A 16,907-nucleotide genomic window follows, 5' to 3' on the forward strand; every position below is an offset into this window, starting at 1 on the left:
ATCTCTATTCATTACAGTTTTTATTGGCTGTTATACAAGCATGTGAGGTTAATTTTTTAAAAGTCCTATTTTTACATATGAGGAACTAAGACCATAGTTTGATAACTGTCCCTCGTAAACCCAAGCTTGGAACCTTCAGAGAGATCTTCAGATTCCAAATGATGTTTCAGTTCTGTTTTATTGCATTGTAATCAAATGTACACATTCATTTTTTGTCCATTTAAAGTGATAACTATCCACCATGGGGTGCCAAAAGTTATGCTACTTACTATTCTCTGACCTTGAGGAGCTTAGAGATGGGATATATATTTGTCTTATTGAGTAACAGCAGCCTGGATTTGCCTCTTAAGAATTCTGATGGCTCCTCTGCATATAGGTAGAGGAACTTATTTACAAAACTTATACCCCACCTTTCTGGCTTTATATGGTGGATAACAGATTAAAACATACATAATAAAAACATGTCTAAAAAAGCACAGTAACACATCAATAAAACCCAAAACATAAAAAGAACAATTAAAATGTAGGACAGGAAGGCGGGATCTCTGAGGGAACATCAGACAAAAGTCTTCACTTACTGAAAGAAAATGGCAACAAAAGGAGACAGAAACATGTCCTTGGGAAGAAAGTTCCAGAGATTTGGGGCCACAACTGAGAAGGAGCCTCTCTAAGGACAGAAGGAGCCTGCCTAAGCACAGAAGATGGGGGAATCTGAAGCAGGGCCTCAGAAGATGACCATAATGGTTGGGTAGGTATGTAAGGGAGTAGGTATGCTGTTCCCAAACCACATAGGGCTTTAGATGTCACCATCAGCCCCTTGAATTGTACCCAGAAACAGATTGGGAGCCAGTGTAGGTGGGCCAGGACTAGAGCAATATGATCCACTCCTGGCTGCAGCATTCTTCACAAACTGGTTTCTGAACATTTTTAAGGCAGCTCCACATAGTACATAGCAATAATCTAATTTAGATGTAACCAGGGCACATGCTGCTGTGGCCAGACCTTTTCTGCCCAGGAAAGGCCATAGCAGGTTAACCAATTGAAGCTGGTAAAAGGCACAGCTGCTGCTGTACTTATCTAGCAGTAAGCCTGGGTCCAAGAGCACACCCAAACTATGGACTGGTTCCTCAAAGGGATTGCCACCTCATCCAGAATGGGTGACATCTTAAGTCCCAGATCAGACCTCATGCTCACCATTAGCACTTCCATCTTGTTGGGATTAATCTCCAGTTTATTTGTCCACATCTGCTCGAAAACTGACTCCAGGCTCTTGTTTAGGGGATTATAGTCTCTCTCCTTTCACATGGAGTCAGCGGCAGCCTTTCTTCAGCTTTTGCTTTGGTCCAACTCTGTCACCTTACAGCTAATTATTTTTGCTCCTCTGCTTCCAATTTTAAGGGACTATTGGTAGCTGAGATGAAAGTGGACACTGTCATCAGGTCCAAAAAGGCAGCTTCATCCTAATGTGTGTGTGTGGTTGTGATTTTGTCCAGCTTTCTCTGCCTGTAGATGAAAGAGCTGTCCAAATTGTAGAGCATCATAGTAGAGATACTGTCATGGAGTGAGCATAATATATAGTCTGCAAACAGATAACTGAAGAGCCATGAAACCCTGGAAGGGATTTTATACCCTGGACTAAAATGGACTTTCCAAGTTTTCACTGAATACTTGTGCAATAGAACTGCTGTATCTGTAAACATAAAAATGTTCATCATACTAACAATTAAAAGAACAGAAACTGTGAATGGACTGCGCTAGTTTGTTTATTTGGAGAAAAATCAACCAGTTTCGGGCAACTGAAGAGCGTTTCTGAAAAAGGGTGTAGCCCAAAAACACCACTTGTAAAGGGTTTTTTTTTTAAAAAAGCAGTAGATTGGATCCCAAAGAGGATTTCTGTTGACAAGAAGGCATTTCCATCCACAAAATGTGACTTTTTTAAAACCTCCTCCTTCCCACTGCAGTCCAAAATGGCCCCACAAAATGGTTTTCCTGTTGTAGGGGACAGGACACAAGGACTCTCAAGGATAGCATGAGGAAGCAGTCACAGACCTGTTGCAGGAAGGGAAGTTAGGGGAAGTCAGGACTTCTGTCCACAGAAAGCCTCTGTGGGATCAAACCTACTGATCTCTTTCTAAGGTTGCCTTAGTCCCCCTCCTGAGCATGTTTGTGTATTTAATACGTACTCTGCTTTTCTTCCTTCATGGAGCTCAAGGTTGTCTATATTGTGTTCCCAAGAGGTCTCCTATACACTGAGGCAATGATTTGACCAAGTCATTCTTAACTTCAGTGAGGTTGCTACATCAGATACCTTCAAACTACACTTGACCCTATCATAGAAAGTATCATGTTTACTAAAACCTCTGTTGCATTGGATGTCTCAAATGCTAATCTTATTTTAACTGATTAAATTTATATATAATTAAAGTTGTTTTAAAAGGAAAAATGACTCCTGTTTGTGCACACACAAGGATTTTGTCAGATGTTTTATTCAACTATGTTCCCATTTTAAAGTTTTTAAACTCAGTGTCTTCCTGCTATTTCCCCCTAGTTATTTAAACCTATCAATGTTTCCTTGAATAGGGTGTGTGTATGATATAATATAGCATTCTCTTTTCAGTTTCTTGTTCTATTTTTATTATGACTTCCAAGTTTATTCTACTGTAATCTGTTGTATAATTGGATTATTGCATATAATTTCTGCATCATAGAACACAGCATATTTAAATATGCTTATGCTTGGTTTTTAGCTTTGTTTCCAGATTTCTGCTTGTTTCAGATTTCTGAAATCCAAACCTTATTGCATTATTCATTGGATATCCCAGCTGTTGATAGTATTTGTTTTACAATTATAATCTGCCTTGAGTCTCAATAAGAAAGATGAATTATAAATAATGATGATGATGATGATGAGTCTCAATAAGAAAGATGAATTATAAATAACGACAACGATGACGACGATGACGACGATGATGATACAAACAGATATCTGCCTGGTCTCTTTATGTTATTAAGCATATAGTGTTTCTTTTTTACAATATGGTATTTATCTATTGTTTTCCTTTCTTCCTTTATTGAGCCTGTCCAACATGTAGTGATTTCTTGAGCCTGGTTCAAGGAATTATGGATTTACAAGAACTTCTGGCTAAAATGACTGCAAAAGTAGGTACCTCATAATTATTGTTAGTTTTCCATTTGCTGTTGTTTGATTCATAGATGGACCGCCATGAACATATTTTTGGTTTTAATCAGTTGGTTTATATCATCGTATTGAAGAAATAATTCATAAACTAAAAGAATATTAACTGAGTATCACAAAGATTATACCTTGCTAGTTTAGGTAGATCATGGTATTGCATATGAACATAAACTAATCAAAGAAGAAGAAAGGAAAAGAAATCATTTTCTATCCTAATGGATGAAGCCTACCATAAGGATTGTTTCATGTGTCACTTTGTATATGTGTGTGAATGCACACATCATTTGATATACAATACACATATTTTTGCCTATCACAAGTCATTAGTTTGTAAAGTCAAGAGTTATGCATTGCTTCCAAATTTATATTCTTATTGTATGATGAAATACTTATACTGCATTTCAAATGATATGAGATATTCATGTTTTCTAACACAGAGATTCCTTACTATCTAAAGTACTAACTGTGAAGTTGTCCTAAAGAGCTGGTACAACTCCTTGTTATGCCAGATAATTTTCGTTCAGGCCTGGTTCATATTCTGCAGGCATGGTGGGGAAATATGACTGCACATAACATAATGTGTGACTCAGAAAAGTTATGTAATACGTCCACACCAATAGTTTTTCTATAACACCTATTGAGGGAACTGTGTATGAACCTGACCTATGAACATTATTAACTTTTTCTGCGGTCTTGGATCATTCAACATGGTGTTTACTATGAAGACAGTACAAATTTTCAAGATAAACCATTGATTCTTTCTTTTTATCCCAGAGGAGTTGTTCAGCATGTCCTTCCCCTATAGGCTCAGAGATGGTTCCATGTATTCAAAGAATATGTATATTTTCCTTCTGATCAGTCATATATTTGCAGTCTTATATTTGCAATGATTGGAGACTGAGTTATTAATGCCAAAATAAGCCCAGCAAAGGATTTGCAGCTGTTGTTAAATGGTAAAATTAGGGATGCCTGTTAAAATTCAGGTTTTGTATCTTGGTATCCTTATAAGTTCAAATAACAATGCAGCTAGGAATGCTTAAAAATGCCTTCTGGTAGAAAGACTGCTGGAATTTTTTAAAAGTGTTCTTCCATTCATAAAGAATTAAGTGCTACCAGTTTAGATAAGGGTTTTTTTGTTGTTAAAATAATTCTCTCTCTGACCTTGAAAGTGGGGGAACAGGGGTCAAGCAGGAAAGTGGGGGCCCCAATCCAGTCTTCTTACACATAAATATGCTCTAGAGGCCCTGATGACAACACTTCCAGTTGAAAATCAAAAGCTACAGGGTCTCAGCAGGGCCAAAATTGGTCACTGAAATTCACTGTGTTTGAAGCCTCTGAGATTCTGTAGCTTCTGTTTTTCAGCCATTTTGTCATGTGCTCCAGTGGATCCCAGCCTGCCTCCCCCCCCCACCAGACGGGTGAGCAGGGCCGGGGGTGAAAAGTGGGCATGAGGGATCCTCCAACCCCACTGCAGGGCTGTCATCCTTACTTGTTGGTGAAGCAGCCAAAAGTAGGCATACAGGCTTTACACTGATGTCTCTGGAATGCCCTACTTTTGGTTGCCATCTAGATCCCTCATATGTTTTCTTTTCATCTGACTAAAGATTTACCTGTCTTAGGCTTTCAGATTAATTATATTTACACTTTTTACTTCTGATCATTCATTATGTCTTAAGATTTCAGCATTCCAATAATCTTGGTTTCATGACATGGAATAGTGTGATAGTGACGAATACAGTGCATGGAGACTGGGTTATAATGCCAGTTGAGTTTCAGAGGCTGGGGCGGGGGGGGGGATATAAATCTGTGTCTGATTTGCCCTAGTGGTCCACACCGAACCCCAGTTCCATAGCTGTTTGTTCCCAGTAAAAGTAATTCAGAATAATGGAACAGGCTTGGAGGAGTAGGAAGTCTATAGTATCTTCTCTACAACTCTCTTTTTCCATAGCTGTTTGTTCCCAGTAAAAGAACAAACAGCTATGGAAAAAGAGAGTTGTAGAGAAGATACTATAGACTTCCTACTCCTCCAAGCTTGTTCCACTATTCTGAACTACTTTCACTTATACTCTTCACTTACTTTATTTAAAAGTAGGGATCCCATTCCCCTGGGAATGCTCCCCTGCTCACAGTCATCCCCCCACACCTCTCACCTGGTTGGTGGGGGGGGGGAAGGCATAGGGAACAGGGATGGGGAAAGGCATGGGGAACCTTCACAACAAGTATACAGCAGGTGTACTCCCAGTGGGGCCTGACAATGTCACTTCCTCAAGTGATGTCATTGTGCCAGCAGTGGGCATGCTCACTTGCTTCACTGGGGCCAATTTGGGCCCCAAATGAGCTGAATTGTTCATGTGTGAAGCATGGGAGTATGTCCACCACTGGCACACTACACCAGTTTGGTGTAGCAGTTAAGAGCAACAGGACTAATCTGGAGAACCAGGTTTGATTCCCCACTCCTCTGCTTGAAGCAAGCTGGATGACCTTGGGTTAGTCACAGCTCTCTCAGATCTCTCTCAGCCCTACCCACCTCACAGGATGATAACATATTTTGTAAACTGCTCTAAGTGGGTGTTAAGTTGTCCTGAAGGGTGGTATATACATTGAATGTTGTTGTTGTTGTTGTTATCATCACTTCCTGGAAGTGTTATCATCATGTCTGCACAGGGAGTGTGCACATGCTTTTCATGCTTGCAAGGATTAACCTGCCAGTAACTGCTGGGTCCCCCTCTCCCCCAGGAGTGTATAGGAACCTGGCAACCTTATTTAAAATTCATCTCGCCTTTTGTATGTGTTTGAGCAGCTCATAATAAAAGTGAAACCTAAAATATCCTTAAAACATCAACCATACAATATAGACTTCTATAGAATAATAATAAAAAAACAACAGCACAAATATATCAAACCTAAAGCCTTTCTTTAAAATAATGACTCTGTCCAGAAGATCTGACCTTTACTGTCCAAAAGTCTTAAAGAAAAAGGAGGCCTTTCTACTCACACAACTGTTTTAAAAGATTATAGCCTTGATAGTTAGAAACTAGGGGTATCATCCAGCCAAAGGTAAACACTCTTTAAGTCCTCTCTCATTGGAATCAACAGGATTTTTAAAAGTATGATGTTTAGCTGTATCATGTCATTGCCTTTTTTGGGGTTGTTTTTGAATGAAAGCTGGAAAAGGGAGCTTTTTATAGAATATGTGATTGTTTTAATATTCTGATAATTCTATTTTTATTTGTACTGATGTTCTACCCTCATTTTATTATCTTCTGGTCTGAGGCAGCATGCTTTGGCCAGGATCTGCCTGAGAATGAGAAAAGTTTCAGTTCATTTTACTGCAGCAAAGTGACATAATGATTCTGAGGCATGCTGGTGGTCTTAGTTGGTGCCAATAAAAAGTATATTGAGTGACCTGTTCTTGCTCTTGTTAATGATGCAGTATTCTTGCTGATGCAGACAGACAGACAGACAGACAGACAGACAGACAGAGACAGGGTGATTAGTACTCTGAAGCAGGGCTTTTTTTTTCAGCTGGAATGCGGTGGAACGGAGTTCCGGAACCTCTTGAAAATGGTCACATGGCTGGTGGCCCCGCCCCCTCATCTCCAGACAGAGGGAAATTTAGATTGCCCTCTGCACCAAGTGGATTGCCCTCTGCACCAAGTGGTGCACCAAGTGCACCAAGTGCAGAGGGCAATCTAAACTCCCCTCTGTCTGGAGATGAGGGGGCAGGGCCACCAGCCATGTGGCCATTTTCTCTGAGAGCAACCCACTGAGTTCTACCACCTCTTTTCCCAGAAAAAAGCCCTGCTCTGAAGGTTGCATGAACCCTTACAAGAGGATTCGTGTGCTGCATTTCTGTATTCCCAATGAATACAGTCTTGTTGTCCTTTGGTATAGATCTTTTGTCACATTGATGTGAGAACATGTTCTAGGGGATTGTTTAATTGCTAGAGAAAAGCAGATTGAATGTAAAATTAATTTTCACATTATTTCCCACTAAATACACACATGTATTATGTGCTTGCCTGGCAGCCACCCCTTGAACTGGAAGCCTACATCCATAGCATCTTAGGTTTGTATGAGCAAAATGTACTGTGCTCATGCTCAGTGGGGCTAGCTGTATTGTTATTAGCTGATATGTTGCAAAGACCCAACACTGAAAAGGGATTTAAGGTCTGAGTCCTGATACTACCTCTGATGTTATTTTCCGGATTGGATGCTTGAAACCAATTTGCTTCAATAGCAAACCCACATTAAGTATTCTGATATCTTTATACACTCAGTTCTGCATCATTAAATAGAAACAGAAATGTGGCTATATTCTTATAATTTTCTATTTAAGCATGGTAAAGGGAGTGTAAGGCCTTTTTCTCTGATGAAGTCTTGGTCTTGCAGCAACTGGGCATGAATTAACAAGAGTTCTCTTCACAAAGCAACGACACAACTGATTTTGGTTGTGACATTATAACCCAAATAGGATACTTTTAAAAGCTCAATGTATTGATTGCTGCAATGATCGAATGCAGTTTCCCCTGCCACCAATGAATGGTGAACAAGGAGCAGGTAGACCAAAGTGGTGGTGAAACCCATTGCCTTTCATTTGAATATTAAGTCTGTGCGGAGGTATTCACTGGCCTTTTTAGTGTCAAACAAGATCTCTCCAAATTATTACAAGCACCACAAAAATATTTTGAACCCTCCAGAAATGTAATATATGGAAGACATCTCTTAAATAAATGGGAACAGGAACCTGCTGAAACCGCAGTTCAGGATATTGTCAGACTGCATAAAATAACAGATACATATGCATATGGTACTATGAAAGAAGAACTGATTGGACACACATTAGTCTGCAAGAAGGAATAGACATTAAAAAGTTAGTGAACAAATTTCAGCACAAATGAAAGTGAACCATCCATGTATTAGATGCATGAAAATAAATACAGCATTCATCAAAACCCATCGTTTAAGAACGGTAAAAAGCTCAGGAGATTCCAAAATGAAAGCTATGGATATTGTGGAATACAGCATGAATGTCAAATATCTAATCCTGGCACTATATGTATAAACTGTGGAAGATTCATTATGTCATAGTTTGCAAATTTTCTGAGCCAAGCAAAACTACACATCTCTGTAACAAGCAAACGATGATGACCAGTGCAATAATTCAGATAATATCTTGTGCATTCATGACATTAAAACAGCACAAGCACCAAGTTGGTTTGTAAAGATTGTGTTGGCACCCTGTAAAGAAACATTGAGCATGCGTGGTAATGACCCCGCGTTACATCTTTGGACAGACACGCCTTCCCCCATGCCAACCCTTCAACCACCCACGCCCACCTCACTCTTCCCGGGGTAAGGCAGGACTTGCCTCCCCAGGGGTTAGGCACAGTGGGAGGGAGCAGACTCATATCACCTCTGGTTCTGCCGAGACGTGCCGAGCCGGGGCTTTGCATGCCTTCTGAGGGGCTGAGAAATTTTCTCTTGTTTGGGGATTGCGCGCATGAACACTCCAGAGAGGAGAGGCTGCAGCAGCTCTTGAACCGCTGGCACAATTTGGCTGAGCTTAGCACATTGGCTGCGTGAAGTGGAGAGCCAGTTGAGAGCCTCTGTGTGTGTATGCCTCTCTCTCTTTCCCTCCCTCACACCAGTAATGTAACTTTAACATCCCCACCACCCACTCCTCCTCCCCCACCTTGCGCTCTCGGTCGCTGGCTTGAAAGGGTGGGGGGGGGAGATGAAAGAGAAGTCCAGCCACTCTGACTGACAGCGTTTTAAGAGACGCTTTTGAGAGAAGGAGAGAAAAGGAAATGGATCCACGCTGAGGAGAAGGGGAGGAAAACAACCCAACCCGGCTTAAAGAGTAAACAGGCAGCACGTGCCAGGGCACAGTGATAGCACATAAAGCGGAGAAAGGGGAATGAAATTAAAACAACCCCCCTCCCTTGCAGGTCCCACCCAAAGGAAAAGTATATGTCACAGTCATAAAGTAAGAGAGACTGTGGCTGGTTCTGCACACGTTGGATAATACACTTTCAATGCACTTTATCAATCGTTTGAGGTGGATTTTTTGTTCCGCACACAACAAAATCAGTTTCAAATGATCTATAAAGAGGATTGGAAGTGCATTATCCAACATGTGTGGAATCACTCTGTATGTGCAGCCAAAAAAATGGCGGAAAAGAGGAGTTCAGAGAGCTGAGTTATGTGGGTGTGGTTAATTTCACACAAACCAATCAGCAACCAGGGGAAAGAAGGGGGGGAGTGCTGCAAAACGTTCACATTGGCATTAATCAAGTCTGCCCCGACTGGGCAGCTGATTAAAAATTAACATCAGGGTATATCAGCAGGGAGAAAAATCGGGGTAATGGGAGAAAAGAGTGGCACTGTGTCCCATGACTAGTTTGCAAATGTGAAACCCCTGCAAACATGGGATGTGGAACAGGTACAGACATGCTTTAAAACCCAAGTGCGAAAAGTACCTTTGTGTCTGCATAATCCAAGCAATTTAAACAAGGCACTACTGAGATTTAATTACAAAATTCCCACCATAACAGAAATTTTATCTGACCTTGCCATGGCAAAAATATTCATAGTGCTAGATGCAAAAGATAGATATTAGCAGGTTTCACCAGGTAAAGTGAGCAGCTACTTTATTACCTTGACTCCATAAAGCCACTACAGTTGATTGTGCATGCCATTCAGAATAAAATCAGCAGCCAATGCAGCCAATAAGATGTGCTAACAGATCTCATGGGAATGTGTAACTGTAGATGATATTTTAGTGTATAGTGATACCTGAGAGGTAGCTATTGCAGACTATACTTATAATCTTATTTGTCTTTTGGAAAGGGCCAGAAAAGTGAATATGAAATCAACCAAGTTAGGCTACAACTGACAGCAATACCATTCATGGGTCCCTTTTCAACGTCCCATGGTTTTGAACCAGATCATTAAAAACAATATCAATGCCAAATCTCTGCAGCAATTCTTAGAGTTTGTCAACTAAATTTATCCTTCATATTTAACAAGCTATCCTAGAGTGGAGAAACATGCCCACCACAGGCATGACCAGTAGCCTACTACAAACACTTATGACCAGGTGAGCGTGTTTCCCAGTGCCCACAGCTCTTGCACTTTTGAAAGCTACAGTTGCAGACAGAGTTACAAATCAGCTGAAATGCAAACTCAGTGAAGCTGAACTCTGTCATGAATAACTGCCACGGAACTGCTACAGTTGCACATTGGAGATGCAACATGCATCCAGTTGCTTTCTTAAAAGAGGATATGCTCATGGGACACAGAAATTTGTACCAGGCAACAGAACTCCAAAGATAAATTGTTGAAGTTAACAGGCACACATATACTGTAGAAGAAATCATAAATTAATTTGTCAAGTGATATTTCAGGAGACATATGATGCCCCAGAGCTTTCAGATGATGCTATACAGTCTCCATCAGCCCCTGAGCAGTTTCCTGAATATGCACGTTCTGTATCACATATAGAAACAGAAGGTTCAGAAAGCTATGCAGGCTTACAGTCCTGAAGTGATACCGGAAACAAAAAGCATGAATAAAGATATACAGATACTTATAGTAGTCCCATAGAAAATACACAAACCCACAGCCATATCAAGCCAACAATACAATACGATATTGCAATGAACGATTAGCAGAGTCACAATATACCAGCATTGCATCCCTGTTGCTTGTATTGTTACTTATATAATAGATAAAGATATTGAAATTGAGGTTGTATTACTGTTTTTCTGTGGGCATGTTCTTCAACAAATATTCCAGTGCCAGCAACAGAAACCTGACAGCCTGCTTGTTAGCAGTCAGATTCCTCCTCCCGCTGAAGAGCAGTATATAAATATGAAATCATAAACACCCCTTCCTCATATAGCATAAATGCAAGACACTACATAGCCTGAAATATGCCAGCCAGGTAAAAGGGCCTGGAAAAATATTTCAAAAGGAGAGTCAGAATGGCTGGCTGACTAAACACCCCCTCCATGCCCCGGAGAGTGTCGTAACTTAGCACAATGAGGCTCACAGGAATCTCTTGACTCATCTCATCAGTGCCCAACCTTACTTCCCCTATCCATTGACCCTAATCAGGCAACACCCAAGCTACTCAGCAAACCTGGTAGCTTTTCCCATCCAGTACTCAAAGGCTCATCAAGTACCATTAGTCCACCACAGGTAGACCCATTAAGCCTCTCCCAACTGCATTGTCCATCTCTGGTGACATCCATCATGTTACTGTTTGGGGGGCAAAGGTGTCAGCTTGCTCCAGGGAGCATTTTGCCCAATATTTGGACTCTCTAGCCACCAGTGAGTATATGTGTGTCTGGATGGGCCAAAAGGCCCCCAAATCCATTTGGGCCTCTTCTCCTTGTGAAACACTAGTTATTTTGCTGCTGCCTCCATGGACCTCTATCCTCACGACTGGTAACTATCACCATCCCCTAAACTTCTTTCTCCCCCTTTCCTCCCTGATTTTTCCTTAATTATATGTGTGCTCTGTGTGATTTCTGTATGTTTGCCAATTCATTTTTCTTCAACAAAAATACCTTTCTGGTTGGATATCTGCCTGGCTTATTTGAGAGTTATCTAAGGGAATAATCCCCATAAACATAGGTTGAGAATCCCAGTTACCCCGTCTCTCTTTGTCTCCTTTAAGCCAATTCCCCCAACTAATTAGGAGAATGCTTATTTGGATAACATGCTTCCTGCCAAGGAGGAGGTCCCAGAGGTGAGCATCTGCAAAATTCTGACTCATCTGTCCAAGGGAGTGCCTGCCATTCCACTCTACTCGCTCTCCAGTTGATATGCATGGGATGCATGATTTCCGGAATGCTTATTTTGTAGCTAATTCCGAGGACTTACACTTGAGTGAGGAGGTCATTCTAGCGCAAGACATGGGAGGAAGGAGTCTTGACATAGATGTAGTGGGGGTGCCCTTTCAGTTTATGCTTTTTAAGGGAAGAAGCACAGCAGCTTGTAAGTGGACTTCTTTTTTTAAACTCTGATTCTTCTGGTTATGTAAAACTGAATTATTCAAGAGGGCTTTTTACACAGATAAAAGGGCTGTACTTTAAGGAAGTGGTCTCAAAGAGATGCATAAGTAAAGGGGTAGAAACTGTAGACTTTACTACAATGTACTGTCTGTTGCTGTAAATATGATCCTACTGGATAGTTTATATGTTGTTTATAGAATTGCTTATGCTATGTTTAGCACTTCTTCAACTCTGTATTAGACTCTTGCTAGTTTTAAAGCTTTGCAGCTTTGCAGTTATATACCCTATTACATTATTTATTGAAATGTCCTTGCAATTGACTACTGACTCACACTATGTAATACACCTTGAGACTCAGTGAGAAAGGTGGACTATAAATAGTGTTAATAAATAAATAAACATGATAATAGAATAGATATCCTCCTGACCAACAGAGGGAGTTATAGTTGTTACCAGTTTATTTCACAGTTGCTTGCAATGCAGCTTAGTGAAGCTAGGCCTATGTTTTCTTTGATTGTTCCTTTAAAACTAAGGTTCACAGGTCTCCTTACCCTCCCGGTGAAAGGGCGAGAGACTTCTGGTGACATCACCACACAGGTGCAGGTGTGTGCACACGCTTCACAGTGGGCTAATTTGGGCCTCAAGTGGGCCTGCTTCAGCCCATTTGGAGCCCAAATCAGCTTGCAGCAAAGTGTGGGAGTACTCTTGGACTGCACACGATGACGTCAGTGTTGTTGTTGCACTGCTCTGGGAGCATGCCCAGGAAGCCTGTTTCTGTGCTATCTTCCTTTCTCGGCCAGGTAAGTGGAGGGTGAAAGCAGCGGATACCCTGCTCCCACCAGGGAATGGGATCCCAACTTAAAACACATGAAGGAAATTCTAGATAAATTAGCATACAGTAACGCATAACATATGAACTCTCTGGCTGCATTCAAACATAGCAGTGAACTTCTGTTTTTGAAGGACATGAGTATAGCGTGTTGTGCTTGTGTGCGCCCTGCTGCCCCCCCCCCCCATTCTTCTTCACTTGTTCACTGAATATAATTGAAAGTTTCCTTCAATCAAACTCCAATTTGCTGTGACTCACTACTTCTCAGTGCAATTGCCTCTTCAATAAAGAGTGGAATGGAGCAAAGCAGAATTTTTGTTCTGCTTTTCAATATAGACATGAGAAATTTGGAAGAGCTGATTTCCCTACCATCTTCAGTAACAGCTTTCTTTTTTTTCTTTTAAAAAATTGTTTAGTCTGCCATGCCTTATAAGCACATCTTATCCTCTCAGCATTGTTAAATATGTATAAAAGTTCTACAATAATGTCACATGCTTTTAACCTACAATACCATTTTACGTTACTTATCATCCATGCATTTTAAAAACTACTCCTGGTTTATATAATTCACTTATATTGAACTTAAGACCACAAAAAATAGGGCCATATTTTGCCTGCGGGTTTAATCTCTAAATATCCCTTCAAGAAACAAAGATCTGTGCCTGAAACTTTGGAGAGACACCTGTCATTCTCAAGGTCTAATAAAATTAAGGTAGTTTCCTATGTGTTCAGAAAGCTCTAAGTAATTGTAAAAGTTGCAAGAAGCCAGATGGAATGGAGGAATATTTCATTAGATGTATCAGATTGAGGGTGCAAATAGATGAGATGAGATCTTCTAAGCCATTACTCATCTTCAAAAGCATTTTGGGTTGTGGTGTTAGGTGGAGGTGAATGTTCAGTTCCCAAACAGAATAATTCCCCTTTCCCTGATCTGCCTTAGCAGGAAAAAAGCTTGATTGTCTCCCCCACAGCTGCAGGACTAATAAAAGCTTGTGCTAGGATTTCTATATTTATAATGTTGTAGAAAAAGTTTAAGAGCCCTGTGGCACAGAGTGGTAAGCTGCAGTCCTACAGCCCAAGCTCTGCTCATGACCTGAGTTCAATCCTGGCGGAAGCCTGGTTCAAGTAGCTGGCTCAAGGTTGACTCAGTCTTCCATCCTTCCTAGGTTGGTAAAATGAGTACCCAGTTTCCTGGGGTAAAGTGTAGATGACTGGGGTAGGCAATGGCAAACCATCCTGTAACAAAAAGTCTACCAAGAAAAATGTTGTGATGCGACGTTCCCCCCCCCCCCATGGGTCAGTAATGACTTGGTGCTTGCACAGGGGACCACCTTTACCTTACCTAGAAGAAGATTGTTGAAGTATTCCTGTCCTAGAACACAGATTCACTCAGATTTTGGGCTGCTTTTAAGGAAGATTAAAGGAGCTATTGTGGATAGAAAGCATTCTGTGCAGTCTGCCCCTTGTGTAGATTTGGAGTGATATTTTCAATGATTAGGCAGAAAGGCCATGGCTCAGTGGTATTTGGCCTACAGAAGGTTCCACGTTCAATTCTCAGCACCTTCAGTTAAAGGAGCAGGTGATAGGTGATATGAAAGATCCTGGAGAGTTGCTGACAATCTTATTAAACAATACTGATCGTGATGGATCATTTATCTAATTCAGTATAAGGTAGTGTTGCCTAAGCAAAACAAAACAGTGGAAATTCTAACTGTAAAGTTTCTAAGTGTTGTTTTTAACAACCATATGAAGAAACCTTGATCACAGCATGGGGGAGGCTATTTTAACCCTCCCAAGAAAAAAATGATCACACTACTTTGGAATTGGGGTCAAAATGATCCCAACTTACAACCCCCCCAATGGAAACTTGATAGCTCTCTCAATCATGGCATTAATCAGGCCTCAAGAATAACTTTCTTCAGCAATGCAGGACAAAGAAGTGTAAAATTTGGAATCGGGATCAAAAATACCCCTCATTGAAAATATCAAATCCTCACAGAAATGTAAATAGGGTAAAATTGACTGCCACCACTTTTAAAGCACAAGACAGTTTATTTTAAAGAAAGCAATAATTTTTAACTGTTATAATACTGAAACTGCCACCCTGTGTGACTTGCCCATCATTGCCACCATCTGTGAGTTTCCCACCACTGCCACCATGAATGACTTGCCCACCATTGCCACCATGTGACCAACTCACATCTGGAGGTAGGAGTGGGAAAGTCACACATGGTGACAGTTTCAGTATTATAACAGTTAAAAATGATTGCTTTCTTTAAAATAAACTGTGGCTTGTGCTTTAAATGAGATGGGAATCAAGTTTACCCCATTGTATTTATGTGAGGATTTCATGTGTTCAATGAGGGGTATTTTTGATCCCGATTCCAAATTTTACTCTTTTTTGTCATCCATTGCTAAAGAAAGTTGTTCTTGAAGACATGATAAAAATAGGCAAGTAATAGACCCTTGCAGTAGAAAGGGACATTACATTCCTGCCAGTTAAAAGGTTAACAAAAAGAAGAGGAAAATATCTGCATTCTTTCTGCCCTCAGGCTGCATCTGTTGGAGCCTTACAATTAAGAGCTCTTCCTGAATAACAAAGGGAAACAATCAGATAAGTACACAGTTGGCTATGGTTTATCGAAAGTTTCAGGCTGAATGGCTCCTTCAAGTCTGGAAAATGTGAAGAGGTTCAAAGGATGCCTACAAACATTCCCAGGCTTGGCTTGCAGGGGGCTAAAATTACCCCATTTCCCAAAATTGCAATAGATTTCAATTTGAGCTTTTCCATGTGGTGATGAACATAAAGGAAACTTTGAGAGAGCTCACAGGGCTTTTACCTGCTCCTACTATATACACAACAATTCAGGTTGTGAATGGTGGTTTACTTGGGGTCATTGTGACCCCCAATTCCAAAAGCAATGTAATACCCTAAAGCCAAAAGTATATTTTGCACAACAGATATCTATGGATATAAAATTATGAAGAGAGATTTTAGTTTTCACTATCTGCTCCACCCTATCGAATGGAGATGATAGGTGTCGATCTATCTATTTATACATGAAAATAGTACTAAAATTTATCAGTATTCGTTGGGGGTCATTATAACCTCCATTTACAATTATGCAAAGTACTTCCACTTTCAAGCCAAGTGTATTGGGAGCCAGAATGACCCCCTTTATACTTTTGATGAACCTCAAACTTTAAAAAGAAAGGAAGTGTGGAGGGAAGAGAAGGACTTCAGGGCATTGGAGTTCATTGAGGAGAAAGGATAACAGGAGATTGGTGTCTGTAGAAATTTTTAAATGGGTAAACCAATTTTTTCGATGAGTTTTGGGGTCAAAATAACCCCCGCTTCCTTGGGAGGGTTAAGCCTATTCATGATCTGAAACAGCCCTGTAGTGCTGCTATTTGCCCCATGGGGATTAAGAGTGGTTCCAAAAACTTGCTTGGGGTAATGTGGGAAAGATTAGCCCCCCTGGGCTGCAGTTCCAATCCAAACTGGGGTCCAGCGTATCTGCTACTAACTCTTGGAAGCTCTGTGCAAGGAAGCTCTAGTTTGGCCTCGTTTCTGTAAAATGGACAAAGAAGATTGGACCTTGCTGGTAATCTTGCATAACTCTTCTTACAAGTTACTTCCAAATCAATTCATAATCATATTTAAATAAATCAATAGATAATTCTAAATGATTTTCAGACATTTCAGCATCTGTTATTTTGATAGCAAGATTAGAGATCAGACAATTGTGATTTCCCCCACTAGGTTTACTAGATTAGATATATGCATATCAAATGACATACATATAGTCTAGATTGACTGTGATTCCTTGCTTTCTGTCGATCCAAGCCACATTACATT

At 40.6% G+C, this 16,907-nt stretch overlaps 1 protein-coding gene across 1 annotated transcript in view; it reads left to right on the forward strand.

Annotated features, from left to right (window-relative positions):
* The window catches only part of NELL1 (neural EGFL like 1), a 910,256-nt gene that overhangs the window by 229,399 nt on the left and 663,950 nt on the right, over positions 1-16,907 (forward strand). The window contains exon 7 of the mRNA XM_054969963.1: positions 3,077-3,159. Coding sequence (XP_054825938.1) covers positions 3,077-3,159 — 83 coding nt within the window. The remainder of the gene's footprint in view (positions 1-3,076; positions 3,160-16,907) is intronic.

Source organism: Eublepharis macularius, chromosome 2, assembly GCF_028583425.1.
Source record: "Eublepharis macularius isolate TG4126 chromosome 2, MPM_Emac_v1.0, whole genome shotgun sequence".
Taxonomy (NCBI): domain Eukaryota; kingdom Metazoa; phylum Chordata; class Lepidosauria; order Squamata; family Eublepharidae; genus Eublepharis; species Eublepharis macularius.